Source organism: Bos mutus, chromosome 22, assembly GCF_027580195.1.
Source record: "Bos mutus isolate GX-2022 chromosome 22, NWIPB_WYAK_1.1, whole genome shotgun sequence".
NCBI lineage: Eukaryota > Metazoa > Chordata > Mammalia > Artiodactyla > Bovidae > Bos > Bos mutus.
In genome coordinates, this window is record NC_091638.1 from 43,299,162 (window position 1) to 43,313,041 (window position 13,880).

The window sequence follows — 13,880 nt, forward strand, 5'->3', positions numbered from 1 at the left end:
TTCATCTGTCCCCAGTCATATCTGTCGTGATTGTCGTGACTGACTCCTCTGGGAACCTCATTAAGCTCAGAGCTCTTGGTGAATATGAGAGACTGGAACAAGCAACATGACAAATATATACTTTCTTTTCTGCTTCATTGATTTCTGCTCTCACTATTCTGTTTCCTTCTATTTTCTCCCCACTGGGTTTGATTTACTTTTTTTCTAGCTTCTTAAGATAGAAGTTTAAATTATTTAATGTTTAGCCTTTCTTCTTTTCTAGTATTTGTATTTCAGCCTATAAATTTCCTTGTGAGCACTGCTTTAGCTGCATCCTGCAAGTCTGATGTCACATTTTCACATCTCTTATTTTTAAGACCTATATTCTGCTCTTCCTTGATATATTAAAAATAATCAGACCAAGCCCTGAATTTCAATTTAAACCACAATGTTCACCACAGAAAGTTCTCACTCTATTTCCAGAACTACTGGGTTTCAGACTCTGTAAAAAGATTTGAAAGAGTGAATATTCTGAGGAGTTTAGGTTTCCAAATGCCATAGAAGAGTCAAAAGAACAGTTTGATGACCCTTACCTTTTATTTTGTATGTATAATTTCAACTGAATAAAAACTGCAAGCATGGGACTTCCCTGCTGGTCAAGTGGCTAAGACTCCGCACTCCAACTGTACGGGGCCTATGTTGGCTCCCTGGTCAGGGAACTAGATGCCATAGGCCGCAACTAAGAGTTTGTAAGCAGCAACTAAGAGTTTGCACGCCGCAACTAAAGATTCGACATGCCACAACTGAGACCTGGCATAGCCAAACACATAAATATTAAAATAAAAAACCTGCAAACATGATTTCTGGAAATGAAACCAGTAACTCATGCAAGTAAGGTCTTCCAATGCCTGTAGAACAGCCTTACTTTAAAAAACCCATTTTGGGGATTCCCCCGGTGGTCCAGTGGCTAAGCCTCCTGGATTCCAACGCAGGGGCCTGTGTTCTGTTCCTGGTCAGGGAACTAGCCCCACATGCTGCAACCAGGAGCTCACATGCCACAACCAAAAAGATTCTGCGTGCTGAAACTAAGACCTGAAGCAGCTAAACAAAAAGTAAAAACACTTCGGAAATAGATAAATAAATAATTTTAAGAAAGCAAACAAGAAACACATTTTAAAGTTTACAGAAAATCTGCCAACACTACACTTCATTAAGAGCTTAGAAACAGAAACCACTTGCATGTTGCTGATCTAGACTTATTATATTTATTTCATGTCATTGTGGTCACTTTTACAGCAGTTTAGATTTTCAATTACATTATTGTTCACAGAATTCACAGAATTCATTAACAAACATCCAAAGGAAGGTTTTTCAGTAGCACAGCAAGATAGAAAAGAGGTGCTTTGGAGTGGAACCCGAGTCTGATTATTTAGATAGATGTCTAGAATATTATTGCTTTATTAGTCTTTTTTTTTTTTTTAATAATAAATTATTCCCAGGAAACCCACCCTGCCAGGGTTCTTTGTACCGCACCACCCAGGATCACGGGGGACATCACGTGACACAGGGTGCCGGTCAGATCAGCCCCCTGTGCTCCTGCTGCTCTGCAAGCTGGCTGAGGCACACCGTGTCTTCTGCGCGTGTACTTCCTCCAGCCTGACGCGCTCCTCCACGGTCCTGCAGCTGACGGGGGCAGTCACACATGGGACGCAAAACTTCAATCAGACATAAACAAGGGCTTGGTGAAGGGGGGCTAGTGCCCCTAAAACAGCCACTAACTACGCCCGGGAGAATGTCGGAAGCAACAGAAACACCTGGAATCTCAGTCTGTGAGGAACATCTTAAAGGAGATGTCCTCAGTGGTCCAATGTGGCCGCTCTGCAGCAGGAACGTGAGGACTTCTGAGGAGATTTCATGGATGGGTTTTCTTTTGTTGTTCCATGTGAATTTGCATTTTGTGAAAAAACATCTTGGAGATTTCTTCATAGCCCCTGAGGCTCTGTGGATCTATAGAGACCAGGGCTGGAGTGGGGGCTGGCTTCCTCAGGGACTGGGGTGCTCCCTCTGCATTTAGGGCAGGGTCCCTGAGAAGTGGTGGCCGCATCAGGTTCTAGAGACAGGAGTGGAGGCTGGGTGTGGAGCTCAGGCTGCGGCCGGGGCCTCAGTCCAGCTTCTTGCTGTTGTCTGTGCTGTGTACAGAAGCCAAGAAGTCAACAAGGAGCTTGGCTGTCTTCCTGGGCCTCTCCATCACCACTGAGTGCCCACAGTTTTCCAGGAGCTCCACCTGGGAGTTGGCGATTGACTTGGCCAACATGTCTGCCCCGGACACATCGAGCACCTGCAGGACAAGAGAGGAAACTAGATGGAAAGGGTTCAGGTGCCCGAACGCACTCCGTGGACAGAACTCCCATCCAGGCCTGGCAGGGGTGATTTTTAGAACCAAGTCACTCCGGTGTTGGGGCCTGTAGCTGTCTGATGGAAGTAACCACGTGCCTCACGTTTTACTCTGCAGCTCAGTGGCAGAAGGTGTGCTGCTGCAGGGTTACTGTGCTGGAAACACAGGCCCTGCCCTGAGGATGCCCTGGTGTGGTGGGGAAGCCAGACTGGAAAGCAGACAAGAGCAGCGCGAGGTGGTGAAGACTCTGATGGGGGAGGATCCTGGGAGCTGAGAAGCCACAAGGGAGGGGGATCGTGGAAGAGGGACCCACACAAGGGTGGGAGGATGGTGCGTGCAAGGGACAGCCGTGTGAGCGGGGAGTACATCTGGCCGTGCTGGGAGTCGGGTCTCAGTCTGAGGGCGGTGGGGAGCCTTGGGGCTGTATTAAGGACAGGGACGTGATCGGGCTGGGCCAGGAGAATGCACCCTGCAGCTGGTCCAGGGAAGGCCAAGCTGTGAGGAGGCCACACAGGAGAGATGCAAGAGGCAGACACGAATTATCACAAGCCAGAGGACTAGGTCCTGAAGGCCCTCAGGGGATCCCCGAGCTGTGTGACCTCAGACCCTGAAGTGTGTGAATTAACAGCCAGTGCTTTTCCCAAGTGAAGCCCACCACTTTCCAGGTTTTCAAACTCCCTTTCATTTCCACTTGGGTTACACCTTGCTATTACCAACTCAGTTAACTGACTTTCTTCTCCTTCAGGGTCAGATTTATATTCACCCCCTTCGCTTCACCGCTTTCACCTTCACCTCACCACCCCCCAGACCAGAGAAGGCGGCCCCTCCGCTCTGGCCTTAACGCCAAAAGCAAAATCCCAACAAATTCGAGCACTGTCTGCTTTTGAGCTTTATTCTCCCCAACCCAGACTGATAATACCAAGATTTGCTGCCCACCAGGAAGTGGGGTGAGCAGAGCGCAGGGCGCCCCGGGCTGAGAAAACACAGGAAGGAACAGCTGACGGGGAGCATGACGCGATCTCGCCTCTCCCTGCTGGTCCCTGAGAGCCCAGGTCACCTTGGGGATCTGAGATGAAGCAAGGCCGTCACTGTCCCAGCTCTGGTTTCTGACTGACTAACCGCCTCCTGGCCCCACCTGAGTCCCGCGTCTCCGCTCAGGCGTCCACAGAGTCCCTTGGCTGCTGTGAAGGGGGCAGATGAGTCCTCCCTGCTCCTGACGCCCTGGTTCCCGCGCTGGGCATTCTCGGGCGCCTGGCTGATGTTGAGATGGCTGCACACCGGTGCCTCTGCCCCTCCTGCCCCCTGCGCCGGGGCACACCTGGCTTCTCCCCAGTCTCCTCTCCTGGGCCTCCCACAGTCAAGGACAGTTGAGGTGCAGCCTGACTTCCTGCCTCTGCTCACACCACACATGCGATGGGCATGTGCAGTCTGCCCAGGGCTCACAGTGGTGGCTTTCACCTCAGCGTCCACAGGGGCGCTCTCTCAACAGGGACAGCTTTGCTCCCATTTCCCTTCTCACGATGGTCAACAGCGTGAGACGACCAGATACCCTTTGACAGACGGTGTAATTCTGTCTGCCTGCAGGCCTTATAAAGGCTCCATTTCCCACCACCACCTCTTGTTTTAAACTTTTCAAGAACATTCAGTAAGATATGATTTCTAAAGAACGGCTGCAGACAAAAAGGGAGTTTCTTAAGTATAAATCAGTATTTCATTGGCAGGTTTATTATGGATGGATTGTGCCCCCTCCCCAAATTCATATGTTCAAGTTCTAACAAAATGTGACTTTACTGGGAAACAGGGTCATCGTGGATGTAATTAGTTAGGATGACATCATTCTGGAGCAGGCTGAACTCCTAATCTAGCATGTGGACCCCTAATCTATCATAACTGGCGTCTTACAAAAATGAGAGGTTTCAACACAGAGATGCACAGGCACCAGGACGACATCATGCGAAGATGGAGGCAGAGGCCAGGGTGAGGCGTCTACAAGGCACGGGACACCAAAGTTCACCAGCAAACCCCCAGGCGCTCAGGCAAAGCCAGGGAACAGGCTCTGCTTCCCAGCTCCCACAAGGAACCAGTCTGCTGAGGCCTGGGTCTTGGATCATAGTCTCCAGAACCGGTGTCACAGTGTTAGTCGCTCAGTCATGTCCAACTCTTTGTGACCCCACGGACTGTAGCCCACCAGGCTCCTCTGTCCCTGGAGTTCTCCAGGCAAGAATACTGGAGTGGGTTGCTGTTTCCTTCCCAGGGGATCTACCCGACCCAGGGGTTGAACCCAGCTCTCCTGCATTGCAGGCAGATTCTATGCCATCTGAGCCACCAGGAAAGCCCCCAGTGTATCTGCATGCCAGAACTGGGAGCCAACGTAACTGTGTTGTTTAAGCCTCCCAATTTGTGGTACTTGGTTCCAGCAGGCCTAGCAAACTAACAGAGCCATCTGACAAAGCCTGTCAAAGAGCCTGTCAGCATTTTAAAATGCACAAAGCTTAGATCAAGCTATTCCACATCCAAGAACTGACCCTCAGATACGCTCTCACACTGCAAACACACATGTATAATGGTGCACATCAAGGTGTGGTTTAACAGCAAAAAACTGAAAATGACCTAAGTGACCATCAACAGGGCACTAATGCAGCAGGTAATGGAGTACTATGCAGCTCCCAAAAAGAACATACAATTTTGTTTTGGGCAACAACCATTCACAGATGGTAAATCTAGAGGGAAATGTTTGATGAGGACCAGGATACCCACATGGTCTCAAAGTGCCTCCCTGCAGACTGCTTATTAGTTGCAAGCGGAGAAATAATGTCTATAATGAAGAAATCAGATGTCACAATCAATCAAAATTCCCATCACTGGGATGTCCCAGGCAGGCCAGAGGTTAAGAGGCTTCCACTGCCTAGGGCACCGTTTCAATCCCTGGTTGAGGAACTAAGATCTCACATGCCATACAGTGCAGCCCCCAAAATAAATAAAAGTTTTAAAAATTCCCACCACTGAAGGAAAGACATTCTCCTTCTGAGGATGTGAAGTCTTGCTACCCATGAGATATTCTGGCCAGGGATATGTATCCCGAATTTAATCATGAGGAAATAGCCAACCAACTCAAACCGAGGAACATTTTGTAAAATAACTGGCCCACACTCTTCAAATATCTCAGTGTCATGAAGGATAAAGGCAGAAAGTGGGCATCATTTTATATAAAAGGAAACTAGAAAGACAAAATATGCAGCATGTGATCCTGGCTACAGGGGCAGGAGGAGGAGCACTCTATGAAGGACGTCACTGGAACAAGGAATCCGTTTGAAATATGGACTGTACGTTAGTTAAAAGCTATGTCATCAATGTTACATGTCCCAGGTGTGACAATGTCCTGCGATCATGTGAGATAATATTCTGGGTGCAGTAAATACCCCCTGAAGCACTGGAGGTAAAGGGACATGACGTAAGCAGCTCACTCCAAATGGCTCCAAAACACGTATTTCTAGACCTGCCTAGATGAGGCGGTAAATGTTAAAAAGTTGGTAATAAGTAAGATGTGGCACATACGTATCATGGAATGACACTCAGCAATAGAAAGGAACAAACTGTTGGCATAGGCGACGATATGGATGAACCTCAGAAACATCACGCTTGAGTGGAAGAAGCCAGATGCAAAAGACCACCCCTGTAAAATATCATTTTATGAAAATTTTAGATAACTAAATTCTAGACAAGACTTCAGAAACAGAAAGCAGGTCAGTGGTTGAACAGTGCTGGGGCAGGAATGGAGATGAACTGCAAGTGGGCAAGAGAGAACCTACAGGATGACAGAAGCGTTCTGCACCAGGGCCGCATGGGGTGGGCAACAAGGTAAATTGTATAGCACGTGAGCTTTTGAACAAGCAGTTAAAACTGATGAAACTGGGTAAAGGCAGATACAGGAGTACTCTGTACTACTTTTACAATTATCCTGTAAATTTGAGATTCTTTCAAAATAAAATATTTAAAGCACTAGAATGTGTGGATCTCTTCAAGCTGATATTAAATGATTTCCCAGGTACATATTTCTCATATATATGAAGCAATTAAGGTGCGAAACTGTATATACTGCATGTTTGAAAATCTTATACACAACACTTCTTTATGCACACTGACAGATGCTTAGAATAGAAACAGGCAAACAACAGCCCCTGCCAGCTTTGTGACTGCAGGCTCCCGGGAGCTCTGCCTGCCATTTGCTCTGCATGTCACCATCACAACAGAAGAGCTGAATAGATGAACAGGAACTTATCACCTGCAAAGCTGCAAATATTTACTATCTGGCCCTTTTAGAGAAAGCGTGTGCCAACCGCTGCCTTGGAAAATTTAAAAGAAACACACACAAACTGTTAAGTGCTGCCTTGAAGAAATGGGAACTGGGATCTAGGATGTCAAAGAGACCGAGTGTACTCTTATCCATCTTTCTGTACTCTTTCAAGGTTTCTGTACCATGTGACTATCTGGCTTTGAGAAAGATAATTTACGAAAATGCTTTCAAATTGTCTTACATTTTAAGAGGTCAGCGTCACTGCCCTCAACTCCCTGTGAACGCCGGCACTTGGCACCAGGTGTGCGCCACCTCTCCCTGGTATCAGAGAGCAGCCAGGCTCCCTTCATAAAGGACCACGAGTTTGTCCTTTGGAGGCTAGTGTAACTGGCACAGGCAGCCCCAGGGACACGCCACATACCTGGTCTTGTTTCCCCCAGATGATCTGCGTGGGGACCTTAATCTTGTCCATGTTCTGATGGAGGGAGTATCTCGACTTCTCACTGACGATTTCCAAAAACACTTTGTAAGGAAGGAAAATAAAGTGAGTGTGGGCTGTGCTGTGGACACCACCAAGTACAGGAAATAGATAGTGTGTATGTATATATATAGGGCTTCCCTGGTGGGTCCCTATGTATATATAGGATATATACAGGGTATATAGTCTTTGAGTCTAAGGCACTGCGTCTTTCTTGAGGGGTCCCAGAAAACTCTCAGTCTCAGAAATGTAAGGAAGACGAGCAGGCCACCCATAAGATGTGTCACAGGCTCAGAGGTCAACACAGGGCTACTTACGCTTTCGGTAGAAGGTGTTGTGAGGGATGCGGACATCAACAAGGCCCTGCAGGATCTAGGGATAAATAACCCAAAGTCAGAAGGCGAGGGAGGATTCGTATTCTCAGGCCTCAGAAGGGTCTGGGACAAAGAGGGGAAATCAAAGGCCAGCAGTTTCGGGCATTGTCAAGGTTTGTAAGGCCTGGTCTCCAAATTCCCTTGATGGCCATGCAGTGTAATGGGGACTTAGGTTCATAAGAGGCTTTTTCTTTCTCATAAGGAAGGAACTCTGAGAATAACTGTGAAGCCAAAGGACCCTGGTGGCATGTAAGCTGCTTCACCTATGAGGAATTCTCTGCTTATCCTGAGACATAATCAGAATGAAAATAATATCAAGTAATTACTCAGTGATACCCAATATAAAACAAGGTCTATTAAAAAAAAATTAACTATCGGGGATGATGGGCCTCTTAAGCAGTGAAACCAACCACTGGGGAAGTTCTGGGAAGGCTTTCGGTGTCCTGAGCTCACTGCGTGACAGGCGGGCTGTGGCGCTGCAGCACATGCCGACGGCCAGGGCTCCTGGACCTGGGAGACCGCCCGGAGAGGTGCTGGGGCCAGGGAACGCGGCCTGCCTCTTCCCCACCTCAGGGTGCTTGAGGCAGGGTCCCAGGGCCACATTAGCAGCCGTCACTCCTCTCATTTCCCTAGGAATGGACTGAACCCCTTCAATACACTCTCAGGAGTCCTGCACACTGACTGAAGTGGGAAGACCCAGTCATAATTGCTCTGGATGAAACCCACCCGCTGGAGCATCTGATTATTCTGGAAGTGGAAGCCCAGAGGTGAGACCAATGGCAAACTGTCCAAACATGGTGCTCAGCATCAGATATTTCCTTTGTTCTACTGTCCATCCTGTACCCACGCATCTCTCCATCTTGCATTCACCCATCCACCCTCCACCTCTGCTCCGCACCCCTGCCTACCATCCATCCTGCATCTCTGATTCAGACATGCACATGTCCATCCGTGTGTCCACTTAGCCTGCAGCTACCCATCCATCCTCCATCCCTGCTTCATGCAGACCTCCACCTATCCATCACCCACCCACGCAGCACCTCTGAATCACATATGCATACATCTACACATGTATCCATCTGTCCTCCATCCACCAACCCATCATCCTCCGTCTCTGCCATTTCTAGACACCCTCCCATCCATCCATGCACTCGGCCATCCATCTCTCTAAACCCCTAAATCAGTGATGTATGCACACACATCCGTTCATGCACCCCTGTACCCTGCATCTCCCCATACATCCATTCTCCATCTCTGCATTGTTCAGGCTTCCTCCCGTCCACTGATCCATCCCCTCTATACCTAGGACCTATTTCATGCAAGCACTTTGCTGCAGGCTGGGAACAGAACAACCAAAGACACAGTCCTTGCTCTTACTGAGGTAGGAACGGAAGACGCAAGGCAGCCAACACAGTCATTACACAACGTGACACAGTAGGCTGAGTGCCTAGGGGCTCCTCCCTGACTACAAGGGCAAGATTTTGGGATCTGCATTACTTTTTTCCCAGTGTCTTCACTTCTCTGACAACTCAAAACGTGGAATTTTCTAAAACCCTACTTGGTTACTCTATTCTGGAAAGAGATCAGTGCTGAGAGAGGACCAGTGTAAAGTCATGACTGAAAAGAGAACTTCATGGACAGAACATGCCACAGAATCTGATTCTGTGATGCTTCCTCAGAGATGGGCCACATCCATTAATGAGTCATGTTCACGACCTCTGCACAGAGCCCATTCTCTCAGCTCCCAGGAGGACCCATCCCACCCCAGGCAGCATCCAGCTCCTGAGACAGAGTGAGAGAATGTGCTGTTGTGAGGTCTCACTCATGGACTCTCGGTTCCCCACACTATCTCCTGCACAACCTCATTTAGACCCATGACTTTTAATACCATCCTTGGCTGATGGCTCTCATTTTACAGCGCAGGCCAGACTTCCCTCAGCTCCACTCATATTTCTAACTGTCTACACGACCCCTGCACGTGATGGTGTCTCAGGGAACTTGAACTTAACACATCCAAAATGGAGCTCTTAGCAGATGCCCCAATCCCACCCTCCCTCCCCTTCCCCTACTCAGAAAACACTACCTTGGGACTTCCCTAGCAGTCCAGTGGTTAAGACTCCATGTCTCCACTGCATGGAACACAAGTTTGATCCCTAGCTGGGGAACAAGAATCCCGCGTGCCACGTGGCATGGCCAGAAAATAATAAAAAAATTTTTAAAAGGAGGAAGAAAACACTACCTTTATCCAACTAAAGTATCAGAAGTCACCTGTGACTCACATTCTCTCATCCTCCACTTCCCACTGGCCAGTAAGTCCTACCTCCTTCCTTCCAAAGCTTCTCGGATCTCATTCTCCACTACTACTACGCCGTCTACACCCTCATCCTGGAGTAACACAGCACACTAACGGGCTTCTCCGTTTCTGTCTGTGTTCCCCTACAACTCTTAAGTGTTTCTCCTACTGTATTTAGAAGAACTCCAGTCTCCTTCCCATAATCTCTTAAAAGTTCTACATGATCCAGCCTAGTGGTTCTCAAAGCGGTTCTTGGGATTATAAGACATCACACAATTTTCATAATAACACTAAATGTCGCTTGCCTTTTTCACTTTGATTCTCTCAAAAGCATGCTGATTTTCAGAGTCTACAGAATGATGGATAATGTCACCATTCTGACAGCTAATGAAATGAGTACTTGTGTATTCTTGTATTTTAAGTTCTCCTGGGGTTTAATTTCTAATGTGGTACACATCAATAGTTACAGCTTTCATAAAAAGAAGCTCGTTGGGGTTGTCAATAATTCTTAAGGGTGTTAAAAGGGCCCTGAAACTTTTTTTTTTTAATGAGAATCTTTGATTCAGCCCTTGTGTACTATTCCAACCTCACCTCAACCCATTCTTTCCCTCACACTCTGGGCTCCAGTCACCCTGGCCTCTCCTTCCAGCATCTTGGACTTGACTGTTTTATGCATCCCTGCTCAGGCTGTTTTCTTACAGAGGCTTATCAAAGTTTCTCCTGCCTCTCTGTTTTCAAGCACAGCACTATCTTCATTTCCTCTAGAAAACTTACTACAGTGTGAAATTATCTGTCTTGTTAATTGACTGCTTCTCCCCCTGGCCTTCTGTCTCATTTCTTCCCCAGGGTGCCCAAGCACAGTGTTGGATACATCGCAGACATGGCACTTGCTGAATGAATGGAAGCTGAGGACAAGGAGGGAACGTTGGGGGATGCTGGCCCTGGCCACCTGAGCACTGGGCAGAGGCAGGCACACTGCCGTGGAGGCCACGGTACCTGCTGGGGCACCTTGAAGCGTACGTAGGAGCAGAGCTGCAGCATCTCACTCATCTCCTTCGGGGTGGTCGGGATCAAGGGAATCTTCTCTACGGCGGCCGACTCCTGCAGTTCTTTGAGCCGTTGCACAAATTTGTTATCAGTTGAGTACTGCAGACCTGGGGGATTCAAACCAAAAAAGCTTGGCAATATATCTACCTTCTTACCAAACCCCATTGTATATAGAGAACTTCCAAAATCAGCCCAGACCTAATGTATCTTAGGTGCTTTCCACTGGTAGATTTCTTTTTAATTGGTACTGGCATCCTTGCTCAAAGTCAAAACCACAATTTGAGAAACATAGGAAAAAAATTTTCTTCTTCAGAACATCTTAAGGGCTGGCTACGCAAACTGGGAGCCCATAAGCACCTCAGCCCCTCCCCTAAGTCTCTTTCATCAGAATCTGCACTTAAGTTGCCACGGGATTCACCCGTAGGACCAAAACTAAGAAGAGTTTGAGAGTCTAGAAGACAACTTGCCTGAGCCCCTCTCACACATCTGTAAGGGTTGAGAGGAGACCTGGTGAAACGCATGACTAGAGTGGACTGACTGAGTACTCCTTCCTTCAGCCTGGACCCACTTAATAATCTCTTATTTGGGGTCAGCACATAAAATGCAGTGAAAGTTGAGTCCCCTTTGGAGCTGTCCCACACGTTGGGGCAGGAGGGCAGGAGTGCCCTCTACACAGTCCCTCTTCCTCCAGGGGACCATTAGGCAATCCTGAGCCAGAAGAGCCTTGAGACTGACCATTATTTTCTATCACCTGACACAGGACACGAGAGTTCACACAAGCTGGTCTATGAAGGGGCGTAAAATTAATTTCATTTCAAACACTCAACAAGTTTCTAGGTGTTTAACTTAGCTGAAGAGCTAGAGCTTAGAGAGAGAGGCAGTGGAAGCCACACTGTGCTAGAGAAACCTACATTTCATAAATCTCCTATATTCAGCAACTCCTCTAAATCTAATGTGCATATCGTGCAGCTCTCATGATGCCATGGGCAGATTACATGATCTATTTCTTTTTGCTTTAAAAATAATCCTAAACTAAATGTCATGTGGTATATCCTGAATAGGATCCTGGAAAAGAAAAGGACAATTGTAGAAAAACTAATGAAATCTAAATAAAGCCTGTATTAATAGTAATACACCCATGTTGGTTTCCCGGTTGTGACAAATTTGCTGTGCTATGTAAGCTGTTAAAGGAGAGAACTGGATGAAGGGTACTATCTTTGCAACATTTCTATAAATTTAAAATTATTTCAAAGTAAAAAAAAAGTGTATCTTTTCATTTTTACATACAAACAAATTCAATTCTAACTTTCTAATGGAAACTCAGATATAAAACTCTTCTCTGGGCAAATCAATATACACTCAAAAAAGTCAGTTAGTCAGTTAGACCTGACCTTCCACAAGTGATTTAAAATCTAGTAACATTCCAGAGGGCTCCAATTCTTCATTTTTTCTTGCCTGAGTTGTGCAACATACAGGATCTTAGTTTCCCAACCAGGGATTGAACCCACGCCCTCTGCTTTGGAAGCACAGAGTCTGAACCACTGGACCACCTGGTAAGTCCCCTCCAATTCTCAGACTGTATCATTATAAGATCAAACGACTTCAGACACAGTGCTTGGGAAAAGGAAAACCCTTTGGGAACTTGCCTTCAATTTCAACGAGCTTGCTGCTGCTGCTGCTAAGTCGCTTCAGTCGTGTCCGACTCTGTGCGACCCCATAGACAGCAGCTCACCAGGCTCCCCCGTCCCTGGGATTCTCCAGGCAAGAACACTGGAGTGGCTTGCCATTTCCTTCTCCAATGCATGAAAGTGAGAGGTGAAAGTGAAGTCGCTCAGTCGTGTCCGACTCTTGGCGACCCCATGGACTGCAGCCTACCAGGCTCCTCTGTCCATGGGATTTTCCAGGCAAGAGTACTGGAGTGGGGTGCCATTGCCTTAGACCTGAAAACTTAACTTTCTGAATGAGTTGAAAGGTTTCAAAGATAAATTTAGTTATGTTTCAGTAGAAGGTGCACAAGTTCAGTTCATGGTTGGGTTCTGGTGGGTAAAGAAGGTAATGGATATGAGTCATATAAAAGAGGTAGTGAATATGAAAGGACTTCTCCAAAACCCACAGCTTGAGTTCTGGAGTCAGATAGCTTAGGGCCAGTTCCTATCCTGGCTCCAGCACTAACATAATGTGCGCCTATAAAATGGGCATACTATCCTTATCTGGACAATAATTACATAGGTAAAAAGCCACTGAGATAGGTACTGAAAATCTGGACAATTTACTATGTGTAAACCATACTCCAGTAAATTACCAGCGATGAAGAGGGAAGCAAGAGAAGGAAAAAGAGAGAAACATTTTTCTTACTAACATACTATAAATTCAAGTATGAAGATTTATATACATATATATGTATATAAATTTTAAATCCAATTTTAGTGTTCATCTCAGTAGCATATACGCTAAAACTGGAACAATACAGATTCAGATCAGCATAGCTCTTGTGCAAGGATGACATGCAAACTCATGAAGTGTTCCATATTTTAAAAATTAAAAAAAAAAAATCCAACTTCAGATCATAATTTCTGAGGACATGTTATAGCTCAAGCAGACATGAACACATTTAAGATCAGACACCAAAGTTTGTTGATTTAAAAAAAAAGCTTGCAATGACAAAAGATCTCTGAGTTTTCAGCCAAAAAAGAAAGACACATAATAACAGTACTTTCACCTCACAAGGTTATGGCAAGGATTAAATCCACATAAAGAGTTTAGCTCATAAAAATTCAATAAAATGTTAGATGTTAATATTATCATTATACTTCAAAGTATTTACATGCTGTGAAGTTTTATACACTTTTAAAATAACCAGCTCCGATTCTTTGTGGGACAAAGCTGGCTCTGTATTTTAAAGCTCAATATAGTTACAATTATGGTTATGCAACTATTGCTTGATTGTACCACTAAGGCAAACTTTTTTAGTATCTCTACAATATTGTCAAAAATATGATTCTAAAAAGACAGTCACAGCA

The 13,880-nt window shown here is 46.2% G+C and overlaps 1 protein-coding gene and 1 non-coding gene across 6 annotated transcripts in view; one reads left to right on the plus strand and one right to left on the minus strand.

Annotated features, from left to right (window-relative positions):
* Nucleotides 1-1,019: 1,019 nt before the first annotated feature.
* Nucleotides 1,020-13,880, minus strand: part of ABHD6 (abhydrolase domain containing 6, acylglycerol lipase) — a 48,508-nt gene continuing 35,647 nt past the window's right edge. For 2 of the 5 annotated variants that reach the window (XM_070359337.1, XM_070359336.1), the window contains exons 6-9: nt 10,810-10,967; nt 7,464-7,518; nt 7,090-7,190; nt 1,020-2,317 (exon numbers count right to left, since the gene is read on the minus strand). In XM_070359337.1, the coding sequence (XP_070215438.1) occupies nt 2,141-2,317; nt 7,090-7,190; nt 7,464-7,518; nt 10,810-10,967 (491 nt within the window). In that variant the 3' untranslated portion in view covers nt 1,020-2,140. The remainder of the gene's footprint in view (nt 2,318-7,089; nt 7,191-7,463; nt 7,519-10,809; nt 10,968-13,880) is intronic. The other 3 variants (XM_070359335.1, XM_005898991.3, XM_070359334.1) reach the window with 3 other exon arrangements.
* Nucleotides 13,287-13,394, plus strand: LOC138984826 (U6 spliceosomal RNA). The gene has a single exon (XR_011462110.1). It is a non-coding gene; the product is annotated as a U6 spliceosomal RNA (small nuclear RNA).